Raw genomic sequence first — 16,955 nt, 5'->3', positions numbered from 1 at the left:
CTATGTTTCTCTCATATTGCTGCCTTGTTTCTTGAATCAGATTAAATAAATTCATCAATGTCTGTCTGTAGGTGCCAATAACCCAAAAGTCTATATCAGTTGAAACCAGAAGTAAAGTGCAACCAGAAACTCAGGCCAGCAATGACTCAGACAAGGACTCTGCATCTAAAACAGAACCAAGACGGGTCAAAATATTTGATGGCGGGTATGATTCAACATTTCTAAATTGAATAATTCATTTTATATTACAATTGTAAATCTTATTTGCTTTTTAATTGTGGCTGTCTTCCTATTTTATATGTCCCTCATGGTTCTATTGCAACCCTACAGATTCAAATCTAATGAGGAGTATGTTTACGTACGTGGGCGTGGACGGGGTAAATACATCTGTGAGGAATGTGGTATCCGCTGCAAGAAGCCCAGCATGCTGCGCAAACACATCCGCACCCACTCTGATGTCCGGCCGTACCACTGTGTCCATTGCAACTTCTCCTTCAAAACAAAAGGTGAGAGCTCAGTTGATCAGTGTTCAAGGCTAAAAATCCAAAGCCACTGCTTCTTTACTTGTGTTCATGTGTGTGTATGACGCTTTTATCAATGCAATATTTTACTAACAGAAGTTTGAACATTTTAATTAATTTTCTTCCTTAAATGCAGTGAAGAGGTGTCTAAGTACTTTTACAATAATCAATTATACAAAATGAAATAATACATTAAAACAATTCTAAAAAACAATGTCTGATGATTTGAATGTATTCTCAGGCCATGTAAATATAGTACATGTATTGATGCAGATGTTAACCATCTATGGGAGTTTTTGCAAAACATTTGCCTTGTCTTTTAATGTAATGCACTGTATGTGGTTTTTAAGTACTGGATACATACACACGCGCACACACACACACACACAGTGTACACCATGATAAATACCATACATTTTAATAAAATGATATTTTCAGAGACATCTGATTACATCTGAAAATACATTATTTTCTCTCCACATTTTAGACAATGTATTTTAATAGCCTTCAACTGCTACAGTTCGTCTTCTTTTTAAGAGCTATAAAATTAAAGATGTTTTACTGTCTCTTAAACCAAGACAGTATGATTCACCATTCTTTATCGAACTTGCCTACCCACACCACACTGCAGAACAGTGCTTGGTGTCAGAGCAACCCACGTTCATTTAAAAATGTCTTTATCAGTTACTCACCCTTTACATACAGCTTGCCCAAAGACCGCATTCTCTTACATAAACTCCTTCTGTGCTATTGTTCAAGCTCTACCCACCCGTAAGACCTTTATTGCATCTCTTATTGCAGGAAATCTGACCAAGCACATGAAATCCAAGGCCCACAGTAAGAAATGCTTGGAGATGGGGGTTCCTGCAGGTCTCATTGAGGATCAGGATGCAGATGACTCAGGTACAGTGCTTCACTGTGCAGCCTTACCCTAGAAGGAAACACAAAAGGATCACTGTGTGCTCTAAGCCATAACTTACCAAAAAAAACTATTTCTACTTAAATTCAGGGGTTAATTTGCAGTATATTGTTACAAATGTAATAATGACTTAATACAGATAGGTCTTGTTTATCCCGTTTGCTTTCGTTTCAACAGGACTGCCCTTCTTTAAATAGTTCTCCTGTTAATGGCATGAGATATAAAATACGGATTGTCCCTGATTGTGCTCTCTGTTGCTGTGTCGATCAATAGCTTTGCCACAGTCTAATTAGAAATTCTAAATGCAGCTTCTTCCTCTGTTAACTCAAAGCACATGTGGGCGGCATGCACAGCGTTTAGAAAGAGGAAATTGCTGCATCTAATTTTAGAAAAAAAAGAGAGAGAAGCTGCCTGAAAGCATTCTATAGTCTCCAGTCTCCAAGAGCATATTTGTTTTTCCTCCTCTGCCTGTGATAGGGCTCAGGGGTGTACGGTGGTCTAGGGTGTTAAACTATGCAGCAGCAGCACAAAACATTGCTTAATTGCATTCTTAGTGGTGGATTTACTCACTACGTGATAATAGAAGACCTTTAATGAATGAAAGTTGTTCAGCACTACCAAAGGGCCTATCTATTTTTGTACCTCCTCTGATGACTCATATTTCCTGTGGAATACCAGGAATAGGTTTCCTTCTTACATATTCTCTCATCTACAGGTGACCGCAGTCAGGTCAGCAGTGCTGACCGTCAAGATTCAGATGGTGATGACTCCGATGGACCCGATGATGAGGAGAATGATGACAACGAGGAGGAAGAGGAGGACAGCCAGGCAGAGTCTGGCCTGTCTACCAACCCGTCTGTCTCAGCCAGCCCACAGCATATCCCTTCCAAAGAGGCTGACGTCCCTCCTAGCGCCCTCCTAGCCCAGATGTCAATCAGCTCAGTCTCCCTACATCTCTCCCAGCCTCCACCTCCTGAATCCCACACATCAGACTCAGAATCTGTCTCCATGATGAGCCCCGTGTCCCTGAGCAAGCAGATATCCATTTCTGGGTCCTGCTACAGCCCAATGCCCCTCCCTTACTCTCCTCTGCCTGTTGCCACCACATCAGACTCCTACACCTCAGACACAGAGTCAGTGCACATGATGAGCCCAGTGTCACCATGCAGGCAGATGTCCATCGACTACCCTGACTTTGACGTACCCCCTAGTCCCCCAGTGCCAGGCAAGGTCTCCAAACTGGGCCAGGTGAGACCCATGTATTCTCATTATGTCCCTCTCCACCCCTCCATGCCTGCTTCCCTCATTTCCTATCCACACCCTTACTTTGAATCCTGCATGCGAAGCACTTCCACAAAGCTCCTGTGAATGCTCTGAAAACAGGTGAATAGTCTTGTCAATTTTGATTAGGCTTGGTGGATCGATCCAAATATCATGTGATCTTAACCTCTTTAAATCTTCTAGGATTGTGCCACAATTAAGTGAATAAATAAGACTTCAGTTTCCCTCTCTCTTCACAGGACAACACTTCTGCCCCTACTGCTGTGGCAACCAGTGAATCGGGCATACCAGTGGACCGGGGCACTCAGACATCCTCCTATGCTCCTCATGGTTCCATGCACTTTCCCCCACAGGGTCTATCCCAAACACCAGGAGCAGAGACCCAGACCCACTTGTTCAGTCACCTGCCCCTGCACTCCCAGCAGCCTTCTCGCTCCTCTTACAGCATGGTACCAGTTGGGGGGATCCAGCTGGTGCCTGCTGGCCTGGCAGCTTACTCCACCTTTGTACCAATCCAGGCTGGACCCGTCCAGCTGACCATCCCAGCAGTGAGCGTCATTCACAGAAACTCAAGTCCATTACCAGCTCCCAACACTCCACCCCAACCAGAGGGCTTGCAAACACAGCCACTTGTGGTCCAGGAACCAATCAGTAGTGTTGTGCCCTGCTTCCCCCTAGGGCAGGTCACTGGTCTGCAGGCTCAAACAATACAGCCAGTAGGTCTGGAGACACTTAACCTCATGGGACTGACCAACACAGGCCTGGCATCCACCCAGCTGCTGAACCAGCAAGGGCTCACTCTCAATGCCACCCTCGGGCTTCAGGTTTTGGCTGCCAACCCCACCTCCCAAAGCAACACTGGCCCCCAGACACATGTTCCAGGTCTGCAGATAGTTAACATCGCCCTGCCTGCTATCATTCCTTCTCTCAGCCCTCTATCCACCCTTAGTCCTCTCCCTGGTTCCTCAGAGAGGCAGGGGAGCCCTGAAGCTCAAGGAGCACAGCCGTCTCAAAATGAACATGGGCTCGTTTCTTTACGGAGCTGCATGTCCGCTTCACCGACCGCCCCTTTCAAGGTCAGCAGCTCTCCAGGACTGACCTCGGGCAGCAGGGCTAGTCCCAGAGGTAGCAGTGGATCTGAGTTCACACAGACTGTTGAGAGGGAAGAAAGAAATAGATCACCAGCTCCTGAGAACCGAGCAGACGGTGCTAAGGAGTCACTAGCTGAGGGAGCTTGTGATCCAGCACATCCAATACCACCGCCAGTGACCAGCTGGCAGAAGGAAATTGATGACTATAATGAGGTATCCAGTGATGATGAAGACAGACTGGTCATTGCCACCTGAAAACCCCAAGCGGAAAGCTCTTCTTGTTCTCTTTTTGTAATTCTTGTCACTTTGTAAGACTGAAAACACTTTTCAGGGGTTTGTTTCTTTGCAAATCACCTTTCAAAGCACAGATGCTGACATTCATATTGTATGTGCAATCACATGATAATTATAATGATGACCAATCATTTTATTTTTATCTTTTTTCGTCAGCTCCAGACAATTTCTTTTTTTTTGTACATGTTGTATAGACAATTGTGCCTTTATGGAGTTTCTTGTTTAGGAACCTGTACATAATTCCTTATAAATTCAGTAGTTGCTTGTTGTTTATTTCAAAAAATAAAAGTAAAGAGAGGCATAACAATGGAGGATATCAGTTTTATTTTGGAGGGTTTGTCATTCGTAAATTTATGGAATTATTAATGTTGTACTGGTAAATGTACATTACTATGGATTATGGGGCAATGTTTCTGTGTACAGATGTTGTGTTCAACTATTTATTATAATCCATCTAGTGCCCATTATGATTCATAAGTCCATAGGTATGTGCATTATGGTAGCTTTACATTGCTGTATCAATATTCTTAACTGTATAAGTAAAAATTTGTTTACAAACATTAAAAGTGGTGTCACTGCATTTTGTCAGTTAAACACTAGAAACTATTGTCACTACATATTTTAAGGTGGACTAGACGTCGATTACAGATGGCAGATATTAAAACGGTATGTTTATTATCTATTATGCTGGTTCTTATGTCACATTTAGTATTATAGGTAGCACATTTTCAATATGAAAACATTATAATTTGACCTGCAACAATTTTGATATTTGATTAATAATTCTACCAATTTTTTAAGTAAAAATTACAAAATTTCACTGGTTTCAGCCCCTGAAATGTAAATTCCCCCCACCCCCTTTGATAATAAGCATAACATTTTAGGTATTGGTTGGATAAATCAAGACATTTGCATTGTCTCTGGTAAACTGTGGTGGGCATTTTTTCTTTTTAATTTGCAGACATTTTACAGACAAACGATCAGTAATTGAGAAAATACTTTGCAGATGAATCATTGATGAAAATAATTGTTTGTTGCAGCCATAACTAGAATAAAACATAAAAAATAAAGGATTTCAAATTAAATAGCTATAATTAACATGGCAGTGTCATTAATGGCTAGTACGTCCAAGCAACCCCACCTCAGTGTAAAAAAAATTTATCAAGTTACAATCATTTGGGTAACATCTGTGTGCAATTTTTAAATAAATCACAAGTTACTCTCCAGCAAATAAGATATTCATAGATAATATTTGATCACCCTCCGTTTCAAATGGTAAAACCTCAAACTCCTTTATGATTACATTAAGCAGTGTTATTAGTGCTTCAGCAGTGAAGCTCTGCTTTCTAACCTTACTATGGACCAGAGGGAGGAATTGCAATATCACTGCTTTGTTTTATCTGATGACAAAATAATGTAAGAAATCCATGCCTTCATTTTCATGACAGTAAAACAATTCAACTTCCCTCAACATCTATAAAGGGTGACCAGATTAGATCACTTTATTAAAAATAACTAGTTGCCAATCAAATGAGTGGCAATGGATTAATACATTATTATACTTGTTTTATTTTACACCAACAGGAAGAGTAATAGTAAAGAGCTATTAGATGACCAGAACCAAACATAGCAATCTGGCCTCAAAGAGGGAAACTTGTCTCTCATCTCAAGAGGCTTTACAGTGATAACCTCCTTGTTCCACCCCATTCAGAAGGTGACTAATCCATCTACATTAACAGACCCCATCATCCTACCCTCTCCACCCACAGGGCTGACTGAATCCTGAGGGGGAAGCTTTAGCAAAGCAAACAGAGACCCCTAGAGGTCATTTTCTACTAGTACAGAGAAAACAAAATGCAGGCTGATGAAGCGAAGAGCACACTTGATCGACAACTCCAGCGTGGTCAGAACAACATCACAGCAGCAACATGGCTCAACTGGCTAAACTTGAGTGTCCAAATTTGAACCGAAGCCGTCTCCAATGCTACTTTACTGGGTTGTTTCTGTTCTGAATGAAGAAATATGCACACAAGCAGTTCCCATGGCCAGTGGAAACTCTTAACACCAGTTTCTGATTAGGGGCCTCAGAGCTACAGCATGTCAGGATACTTTACCTAAGACTTTTCCACTTTGAGCGTACACACACACACACGGCCAATTTTCCACCGCTGCCCACAGCAGAGTGTCTCTGAATATGTAATTTAGGGAAATTAAGTACTCCTTGGTTTCCACATTTTATTGCAATTGGTGGTGGAGGGAAACCATTAGATTAACAGCCACTTTGGAGCTTGTTTGTACTTTCGGTAATGATTAATCAATTAATAAAACACTGCAGTTGTGGAGCACAGATACAGGACCAACAGGGCCGTATATTCATTGCAAAGGGATGATGTTATATATAAGGTGTATTACATTTTTTATTCCCGTCCTACAGTCCAGATCATGCAAAGAGCAAAATCCCCTTCTGCCGGACAACTTCTCAGTCTGCAGCAGTGTATGTGCACAGATAGGACTGGTTCTAAACATTCAAACTTCAATATGTGACAAGCTGCTTTAGACTGGGTTAAAATATCTAACTAGAAATAATGTAATTGTTGTAATTAAGAGGATTTACAAAGTACACTTTTTGTTCTATTTTCACTTCACTTTAGTAGATTAGTTCACATTTGACTTAGATATTTCAGTATGGTACTCAAGAATAACAAAAGATGTTGTGATGTTTCCGTTTGATTTGAACCCCCTTTTTAAAAGCACATAAGTAAATCTATCTGTGAGAAAGCTTTATAAAGAAAACTTTGGACTGCATCTCTAAATTTAAGAATGATAGTGGACTTTTGAAATATTTACAATCAGGATGTCACTATGGCCCTGGTACTCAGAGTACTCTTCAAAAAGGGTGTGTTGTCTTACATAAAGAAAGGACAATTTAGTACTGGGCACTATAACTGTCAACACATGCATAGCTATCTACAGTCTAATATGGTCCTTGGTTTTAGTCCTGTCTCTATTGTCATATTGTGTTTTATTTTTAATTTATGGCATTTATTTGCATTTTATTTCTTACCTAACCTCCGCCTTGATGTCATTTGTGATTTGGAATCAAGGGATTTGACGCCTCTGGCAAAATTCTATTGTAAACCTTACAGTAAATGATTCCTTTGTGAAACTGTCTCTGTTCTTTGTTTATTGTTGCCTTATTGTTATCTGTTGTTTAGTATTGTTTTATCTTTTGTGTGGTTTTGTCTGCTACTTTTTATGCTGCCGCCATGTCCAGGTCTTCCCTGCAAAAGAGGTTTCCAAACTAAATAGGACTCATCTGGTTAAATACAAAAAACATAATGTGACTTTACTGCTTTAACACTTCAGTTTGTCATTGTGATCAACAAAGCACTCTCTCTAACTATCTATTTTTACTTAAGTAGTTTTTAGCAACAAAAAAAGTGATTTCACTTAAACTTGAGTAATATTTAAGTCAAGTAGGAACACTTCATATCTATACTTTTCTACACTTTATAACCTACTTTCATATGCAATGGTCTCCATACAAAGGGGGGAATTAATCCTGTTGCTTGACTGCCACCTGTTGTCTCAGAAGTGCATCTGCAACTCATCCACAGAGTCAAACAAGAGAGTGGTAGGCTACAGGTCGCATTCAATCACCTGGCGTCTCCCCCATCCACTTAATCAAAACCAGGACATCTCAAAGTCTTCAACTTGGCCTGCACAACTGCTTATCAGCGACCGACTACTAACAAACATCACTGTTTGTGTACACGCCAAAAGACCAAACTGTTCGGCTGTGCAAGAGAAGGAGGGGGAGGTGGGACGCACATCTATAAAGTCATCGGGCTGCACATATGGGGCCACATTAACAGAGAGACTCCAGACTGACGGCTCCTGCGTGAATCTCCGAGGACGATCACCGAAACACTTTGCGAAGGAGTGATACACTGGATGAATAATTTTTACACTTCTGGAGGATTATTCATTTTCTTAAGCTGCATTTTGTTTTTAGAAGAAGAGGCTGGATAATGGATGTATACATTTTGATTTCCGCGTTATCAGTGATGTACTCCTGGATTTTGTGCACAGGTAGGCCAACTTTTGACGACAAATTTTAACTATTTAACAAGTGTATCTACACTAACTTTGGGTACATAATATAAGTCATATTTGAAATACTTAGATAATTTAACAGTTACATTTGTAATCATGTCTGCAAGGTAGCAGAGGAAAATCTTGTTTCAATTACGCTGGTAACACGTTTGTTGTTTGCATCTTCCTGACTTGTAACATTAGGTGAATAGTCTATATGTGTTTATATGAGTGTTTTAATAACGATTATTTAATTGCAGTGCTATCAGCGCCTTCTGGAGAGACACCTACTGACTCCCCCGCCACCCAGGGGCGCCATGTGCGGACCAAACGCTGCTCCTGCGCCACTTTCCTGGACAAGGAGTGCGTCTACTTCTGCCACCTGGACATCATATGGGTCAACACGCCTGAGTAAGTCAGCAAATAGCCTGACTTTAGACTCTCTTTTAGCAGATTCCATTTTCTCCAGCAGTCCTATAGAGAATAAGACATTTTAATTTTGGCAAGTAGGCTGTCAACTGTTACGAAACAGAGACAACAATGTGACGAACGAGTAACAAACCGTAACGAAGCTAACGACTTTGTGTCGTTTTCTGTTAGCCTGTAGCAAGTGTAACTGAAAATAAAGCACAGTTTGCCTACCGTATCAATCTTTGGTGCATTTCAACTTTTACCTTGTAAAGTTAAACAAGCTTACTTGATTAAACTTTAATTTTACCGCCAAACATTAACGCTTTCAACGCGAATTAGGTTGTAATATTTCAGCGGCCGTTTTGACCGTTAATTTCAGTTGTTTGATTCGAACTGTGTCACTGTTCCATCCAGGCGCGTGGTCTCTTACGGACTGGGCAACGCTCCCAGGACGAGGCGCGCGGTCGCAGAGTCCATTGCATCCAGCAGCGGACCTCGTTGCCAGTGTCTTCACGAGAACGACAACACCTGCAGAAACTTCTGCCGGCTTGAGAAACGCCCCAGGTAATGTAATGCGCACTTTATCATGACTTCCAGAACATCTTACGAATAGGCAATAACAGTTACAAGCCCAACATCGATCATATTTACTGTCAGTGACAGTAGCAAGGGTCTATCATTTGTGCATGTTTCCATCACATGTGAGAACAAGTTTCTTAAATGTCATGAATGTGTCAGATAAATTGGCTAATTGAAATGTGATCCCGCTCTCATGTAGTGCTTGTTTCCTTCTTCTCCTGGCAGGTATGAAACATCGCCAGACACGGTGATCCGCTCTGCCCAGGGCGATACTTGTGTTGGGGCTCAGTGCAAAAACAAGCTGGCAGCCGACACGGACAGGATTAAGAGGTAAGACAACCTGCTCAGACAAAAAGGGAGGATGAATACCACCACTGTCTATTTACAAAATAAATGGACATGGCAATTATAACCTCACGCAACACTGACATCTTTTGTAGGGAAAAATATCTCAGGGTTCAAAAGGTTTGCATGGGGAAAAACAGTTAGCACGTGTTTAAGAGGCAGGCATTTTGAGATTAAACCCTCAAGTAAGGAATTCCCTGTATATTATGATGACTGATCACCATAATAAATCCCATAACACCTCTAAGATTGGATGGAATTCACCTAAAGTAAGCTGCATCACTTAACTGTGAGAGTAATGTTGGTTACAGGAGCTCCTCTCCACCACAGCTGCACTCATGTACCATCATGTTTGAAACTCAAACCCTGGCAAAGTTTGCGGGTGCCATATGTCTGCACTTTCTGACACATTAAAAATAGGGAACTTAAATCTGCTCAAACCACTCGAAAGTGTGATCTGTGTGACACTGACAGCCCAAATCCACCCAGCTGAAGGTTTTACATAACGTGAGGGATCGATGGTTCAGGTGTCTGATTGCTTTCTGTTTCTCTCTGCAGGACGAAGAACAGAAACAAGAAACGGGTGTCACCTCTAGCAATCGTGACTGCCTTGAAAACCCGCCTGCTGCTCGAGAAGTGGATGGTGAGACAGCGTCACCGGGCGAGAGCATGGGAGGGCGAGAGCACGGCCTCCTAAAGACAACAGAAACTCCTCACCTTGTCATACAGAGGGGGAAAGGCTTTCATAACCATGGGCCCTTCTCTAAAGCAATCGGCCTGTGGGGGATCCCTGTGGAAGACAACGGAGAGCCCAAAAAAAGGCCGGCAAACACACTCCGTGGCTGCGGTGTCAGACGGTGTCTGCAGCAGAGCAGAGAGCAATTACGACTCGACTTGACTTGCACGTCATCAGAAAAGAGGAACGAGGTCAGAGACAAGACAGGGAGTTCAGGTGAAAGGAGATAAGCTGAACAGAGGACTTTGCCACCAGGTCTGCAACATCAAGGACATTCATTGAGCTTGTAGGTGTTCAGGGTCAAACTCAGTCACTGTGACTCCTTCGGACTCAAAAGCAACAACAAAAAAAACATGCATCTCAAAACATTACTGGAAGGATTTACTTTGAATCCCTCTTGTTACAGAAAATAAAAATCACTGCTGTATATGAATGAAGACAGTCCTACATATATTTCAAAATGCCATTATTTATCTCACTCACAGTTGCAAAAAAAAAAAAAAAAAAAAAAAAAAGACTATGGTGTCTGCATAGAAGGGATTTTTGTGCCTTGTGTCATTTTTTTTCCACTGACTGAAACTATTTACTGCATTGTATGTAACAGGTTGTCTTCTGTATGTGAGGACACCGGTCTTTGTAGCTCTGAAGTACAGTAGCTGCTGGGAGTTATTCATGTGGACATTATTACGGATTCCTTTACACTTATCATAATTTAATGTTTCACGAAATATGTTATGTATGTTGTTGCTTCTATTTATTTATTTTTTGTACACATTGTAATTTGTTCACCATATTGGTCTGTCACATGTTTGGTTTGTCATTTCTATGAAATGTTTTTGTCACCATGGTCCCAAATTTTGGGCACATTTAAATAAATGTGTACACGCTTATTTAAAAACAACTGCTCAGCTCTTTCATCCTTATCGTTTCATATTCAGTAGACGTGAGAAAAGCAGCGTTTAAGCTGGAGAAAGCTGATCTGCAATAGAGGAACTGCCAGGCTAAGACATCCAGATTCTTCTGTGAAGGTTAAGTTGTATAAACCAGAGGTTTAAACAAAAGCAGGTTTTTTAAGTTAGTAAATGAAAAACAAAAAGCCAAAGTGAAAGGGAACCGTGTGAGACAAAGTGTGAGAGGGATATAAGGAGAGAGACGGACTCAGATGTCGAAGACAACAAGGCAGCAAGCTTTAAAACCCAGCTAACCCTGCACTTTCATCTCTGTGCCAAACCAGAGTAAACACTGCAATTTCTAAATCAGCTGAAAGTGGATTTAAGGTTTCTTTCAGCAGCTTGGATTTCAGAGACACATCCAGCACATTTGTTTGTTTTCACCTCTGTAATGATCTCCTTTGTTTTAAGATATGTTTAGATACCTACCACCTTCCAGCCTGTTGTTCTCTCAACTACCTGCTCTGGCCTCTCCGCTCACCTCTGACGATTATTGCAGATAAGGACCATTATTTACAGCTGCTGTCCCTTAATCACTCTTTGCCACTTCTCCAGGCGCCTTGCATCTGTTTTTCTCCCCGATAGAAACCAAAAACACTTGTCTGTGAATATCTTTAATTCCATCTCTTCCATTTTGCTGCCGCCAAAAGAAAACCCTGTATCACAAAAATGCGAGCTTTGCAAGAACTAACAGAAGGGCAATCTTGAGATAATCAAATTAGTTTAAAAGTAGGTTTTAGGCCAGGATGAAGTACTTTCTCAGCCCATAGACGAACATAATCCAGTGAGCATGGATCCAGTGAGCATGGATGGAGACTTTCAGCTGTAAACTCATCTTTGGTCAATAAAAGTACATCGTTTTTTAAAAGTTATTTTTATCATCACAAGCACTTTTTCAAAGCTTTGCAAAGCACAGATTGAAGCAGCAATCTGTCAGATGAGTCTGATCTGTACATATGATGAATGTACATATGATGAATGTCATACAAGTTGTTGTTGGGTTCAGTTCAAACACTGGTGCACCTGGAACCCGCTCCCGTCACTCATCACAGAGCTGCATGAACTTGCAGCGGAGAACAATCCAATGCACATTGGTTGAAAAGTCTTATCTCTTCAACCCATTTGGCAAACAAATCCAAGGTGGATTATGGGCCTTGGGTTTATAAAAAGAAACGCTGTTGTATCCTCCTGCGTGCAGAGGCCATTCACAATAATACTGTCATATCTTCCAGAAAGACCTACTTTTTGTTTGCAAAACCACTTTAAGACGTCTGCCGCAGGAGCAATTCAGGACTGCAGATACAGTCGGAAGACAATAGAGAGAAAGTTCAGATGGCATGCAAGAAATGTGTTCAGCTAGATTTAATCCCATGATACAGGTGCAGTAAATGTTTGCAGCAAAACAACCCTCCTGTTAATGGAAGTAGATCTACTGATACTGTGCTCTCTTGGGATTGTAAAGGAAATTTTATCAAGTCAACAAGAAGCCAGCATAATGCCTGTTACATTAAGTTTTTTGTCCACAACATGTTATGTAACAAGAGAAGTTGAACAATAATAGTGATGCTTTCACATTTTAAAGGGGCTCCATTACAACACTTTTTTTTCTCTTTTTTTACATATACTTAACTCTCAGGTTTATGAATATGGTGCATGATGGAAAGGTGACGCGCAACATGTTTTAGACCAATACTAGTCTACTCATATTCTTTACTAAAGTTAAAGTGACAATGATACCGTGTAAAAATACTCCATTAAAAGGTAAACCTCTCTGGTCTACCGCTGCGGTTAGTTTGTGTTACTGTGTGACTTTGTGTTTTTAAGCCTTTAAAACACCAAGACACAAAAACTGCTGTTATTGTTACGGGAGTCTGGTGGCTTTGATGAGAGCGATATAGCTACTGTTTCTGGTTAAACACAAAGGATCTCACTCTTTAAAAATGGTCCGTCTCTGTAGGGATCCTTTCCATAATGTTGTTAGACACATGTACTAACAGTCCGAGCCTGTCAGTGGCAAAAACAAGCACTTTTAGTGGACTTACGTTGACGGTGTGCAATTGTGCGCAAGGATTACATTGCAGCCCTGTTTCACTGTAGCCGTCTGCAGCGCGCTCACTCAATCCTGGACCAGTTTAAAAAAATATTGTACCAATTAGTTACATTGACACAAAAACATAGGGAAATAGGGATGGGGTAGAAAAATACCTTAGCCTTTAACATATTTGAGTGATTGCACTTTCCTGTCATTATTTTTCTACCACACTTCTATAGAATTAGAAATCTATATCACTACAGCCCCTTCAACACACTAACCCCATAGCTTGTTATCAGATTGCCTTTATCAAAATGACTGATGCATGTTTGCTTAAATGAATAGGCTCTTTCACCCATATCTTTATAATCATTACATGCCATCTCCGTCATGAGGCAGCCGTAGCTTTATTAAGCATTCAATTCTATAGGAGAATTGCTAAAAGGAGACGCCTCCATGTACCTGCACACTGAAGAGGTTAACAGCATGCAGACGGGCCGGGGACCCAATACAATGGCTCTAACGCTCTAAACTATGCAGCTCTGTGCAAGGAACTCCCCTGAGACATTAGCTTTTGGCATAACTCATTAGTCTATTGAATAGAGCGCAAACATAATACCCCATTTCACAGCATGGAATCTCCTCGACTCGACAGGAATTCTCGAGCGCAACAGCTAAAACAATAGGACTCCGCGAGGAACGTCTGGGCAGGGAGGACTGGTCTTGAATTCTGACGTCAGACCAATGCCCAACCCTACCTCCATACGCCCTGTTTTCCACAGCACTACACTCCCAGCTGTGTGCCAAAGCATCTCACGAAACCCTGCCTTGACCAGAGGGAATTCATTACTGTGGATGAGTCAAACTCAGGATTTGACTGAAAAGGTCACCGGGAGACTGAGCAACAGGAAACCTATCAGGGAAAGAGGAGGAGGGGGGAAGATGCTGTCTGCGTTGCAGGAGAAAGTCAGACTGGAAACCTGAATGATTCTCCTCTGTGGTTGAATTTGATTTGTCATCACATCTGGGCGAGGGGATGACACACTTCTCAGAGAGCTGATTAAGGGAATATGTGCAGGTATCTCTCAGCACTTTGTCTGGCTGTAATCCTACTCTCGGTCCTACTCAACCCAGCTCTTGCCTCCCTCCCTGCAAGGAGCACAACAAATACCAAAAAGCATTAGAGGAATATCACTGAAAAATGCTTTGCTGACAGACATGAATGTGAGGATGAGTCTTGTCTGCAGTTACGCTTTGGCTCTTCCCTGGATTCATGCAACTTTACTGTAGTTTGAAATCAAAGAGAGTAGTGGCCCTGAAGGACCTTGCACATTTGGAGGGAATGCTCAGAATGCAAAGAATTATAAAACAAGTTTCAGGAACAGTTTGAACCGTGTTGTCCAAAATATACTCAAAGTCAGGGATGATGAAAAACACATACTCCATATATTCTAAATATTTTGGCACTTCAAGTAATTATTTGCATTTTTATTGTTTTTATTTATATGTGTTAGTCTTAAAGCATTCCAGATGGAGTAATTCAGCCTGTCGAACGTCCATCAATATCTGACGAGCAAAAGCCTGAGGGTTTGCTATCTAGAAGTACAGTTAGCCTCTGTGAAAGCTTTAAAAACAGCAGAATTAACTTCAAAGAGTCACACTGTCAGTTATTTTTAGTCATGGTAGCAGCGTCGCTCAAGGGCTGGAAATGTCAGACAGTCAGACAGTCAGTCAGTCAGTCACTTGAAAACGTCTCAACAACTACTGAATGGATTGCCACAGGATTTTGTGCAGACTTCTACACCGACATGAGGTTGACGTTTGTGGTTCACAGTTAAATATATTGACAACTACTCAGTGGATTTTCATTAGATTTTCTATTTATTCTAATGACTTTGGTGACTTTACCTTTAGCGCTACCAGCAGGTTAACCTTTTTAACTGTTACTGAAATATCTAGACAACTAGGATTGTTGACTTGGATGGATTTTTGTGAAATTTGGTACATACATTCACAATCCCCTCAGGCTCATCTAGCACCACCATCCAGTCAAAAATGAAATATGTCTAATATTTTGGTTTATGACCAAATAACCTGCTAGACTAAAAGCATTCCCATTGGCTCAGCTTTACTTTGTGATGATCGCTAATAAGCTAATGCTAGCACGCTAGCACGCTAACACAATTCAAAGCGGTGAACATGGTAAACACCACGCCCCCTAAACATGAACATGTAAGGCTATTCAGCTCAAAGCAGGCTGCAGGCTTGATTTTATATCGAATAAAACTGTAATCTTATTCGAATATTAATGTGCCACTGATACGAATGTCCATTTTTGGGCTTGAGGATCCTGACCCTATTTTTCTCACTGCTATAATTGTAAACAGTAAGTGCTGATTCATTGGACATTGAATAAACATTATACTATCTGAAAAAAACATTGTGCTGGGTCAACAATGGAAATGGACAGATATCAATCTGATTTGGGTTTCCAAAGAAAAGTACATAAAGAAATGGGGACACTCCCTTACAGTGGCATGCATGGTAACACATGACATTAAGAGCGTCTGTGTTCCTGTTTGTTCTGCTCCCCTTTGTCACTGTGTTTGTTTACACTACCAGGCAGGTGGAGATGAAGCTCCCATTCTGTCATCCTCTTTCTTCTTGCTCGGCCTCTCTCAACACATGATGAAAATCACTTCTGAAGGATGCACAAGGTAAATGTTGATAGACATTGATGGTGTGTATAGATCGGTGAAGCTTTTTTCCTTTGTGTATAGATCACTTCAAAAAAAGTGACATTTCATCAGAGATCAATGGCATTCTCAGTTTTCCTTTATTGATGCATGTAAAATATCAAAGCCATTCATCAGTCTTTAGAATAGGTGGTTTTGAATCAAAATTTTTGTCTTAAATTAGTTATTCAAGCATTTTTATCTGGAGCATCATGTTCATTAGAACACAAAATATTTCATAAGACAATTTACAGTCGCTCAGTCAACGTTTATATAGTTTTCTGTGCAGTAAATAGATTTCCAACATGTCAGTGACTTGGGAAGGAAGAAAAAAGCCTTGTTTTAAGGATGATGGTAAACAAATTTAAAATGAACCAATAGATTCTGAAAGGATTTAAAAAATCCAAGACTGTGGACTCATTCTCATCTAATTATCGACAAGAAAGCGAATGAGCTTATTTCCCACAAAACACTACTTTAACTACAGTTAGGACGTGGTTGGCCGAGCTTAGCATAAAAACTGAGGAAACAGCAGGCCTGGCTTGGTTTAAAGTGAAAAATACACCTACAAATAAATGTCACTAATTACCGCATTGCTTATTCTTTATTCTGTTTATTTTGTGCATAAACAGTAATGCAAAAACAAAAACATTTGTGGGTTTTTTGGTGCGATTTGTTTAACGTGTGACAGAGCCAGGTAAGTTGTCCCCCCTCCCGCTTCCAGTATTAATGCTAGGCTTGGGTAAACACAGCCTGACAGCACACAGACAATGGATATTTATCTTTAAATCTCAGAAGAAGAAAAAAGCGAATACATGTATTTCCCGAAATGTTTTGTCATATTGTATTTTTACTCTCAAGAGAGAAAGCCTAGCTCTCTCCCCCTGTTTCCTGTCTTATTGCTACGCCAGGATAAACACATCCAGATTCAAGCTCTGTACTTGACACACACTCATTGACATAACT

At 40.9% G+C, this 16,955-nt stretch overlaps 2 protein-coding genes and 1 long non-coding RNA gene across 12 annotated transcripts in view; 2 read left to right on the top strand and 1 right to left on the bottom strand.

The window, feature by feature from the left end:
- hivep1 (HIVEP zinc finger 1) overlaps positions 1-4,672 on the top strand; it is a 58,689-nt gene extending 54,017 nt beyond the window's left edge. For 8 of the 10 annotated variants that reach the window (XM_038724048.1, XM_038724047.1, XM_038724044.1 and 5 more), the window contains 5 exons: positions 72-205; positions 331-506; positions 1,323-1,424; positions 2,156-2,688; positions 2,961-4,067. In XM_038724048.1, the coding sequence (XP_038579976.1) occupies positions 72-205; positions 331-506; positions 1,323-1,424; positions 2,156-2,688; positions 2,961-4,067 (2,052 nt within the window). Of the gene's footprint in view, positions 1-71; positions 206-330; positions 507-1,322; positions 1,425-2,155; positions 2,824-2,960 lie in introns of all 10 variants that reach the window. The other 2 variants (XM_038724051.1, XM_038724053.1) reach the window with 2 other exon arrangements.
- The window catches only part of LOC119906721, a 68,997-nt gene continuing 53,394 nt past the window's right edge, over positions 1,353-16,955 (bottom strand). Inside the window, exon 3 of the long non-coding RNA XR_005445014.1 lies at positions 1,353-1,452. This is a non-coding gene — a long non-coding RNA (uncharacterized LOC119906721). The remainder of the gene's footprint in view (positions 1,453-16,955) is intronic.
- edn1 (endothelin 1) lies at positions 7,792-10,787 on the top strand. Its single transcript, XM_038724054.1, has 5 exons — positions 7,792-8,198; positions 8,462-8,612; positions 9,027-9,176; positions 9,417-9,521; positions 10,095-10,787. The coding sequence occupies exons 1-5, from the start codon at positions 8,138-8,140 to the stop codon at positions 10,231-10,233; spliced, it is 606 nt and encodes a 201-aa protein (XP_038579982.1). The 5' UTR covers positions 7,792-8,137; the 3' UTR covers positions 10,234-10,787.

The sequence above is a fragment of the Micropterus salmoides genome, unplaced genomic scaffold (genome assembly GCF_014851395.1).
Source record: "Micropterus salmoides isolate LMB-PRFRI ecotype aquatic unplaced genomic scaffold, ASM1485139v1 Ms_hic_scaffold_17, whole genome shotgun sequence".
In the NCBI taxonomy this organism is placed as follows: Eukaryota; Metazoa; Chordata; class Actinopteri; order Centrarchiformes; family Centrarchidae; genus Micropterus; species Micropterus salmoides.
The sequence above is the reverse complement of the archived record's forward strand: the minus strand, read 5'-3'. Positions and strand labels throughout refer to the sequence as shown.

Excerpts from the sequence above, each read along its gene's own strand:
- edn1 (XM_038724054.1), top strand. The coding sequence starts at position 8,138 with ATGGATGTATACATTTTGATTTCCGCGTTATCAGTGATGTACTCCTGG. Across the intron at positions 8,199-8,461 it reads CTCCTGGATTTTGTGCACAG|TGCTATCAGCGCCTTCTGGA; the intron begins GTAGGCCAACTT and ends ATTTAATTGCAG. Across the intron at positions 9,177-9,416 it reads CGGCTTGAGAAACGCCCCAG|GTATGAAACATCGCCAGACA; the intron begins GTAATGTAATGC and ends TTCTCCTGGCAG.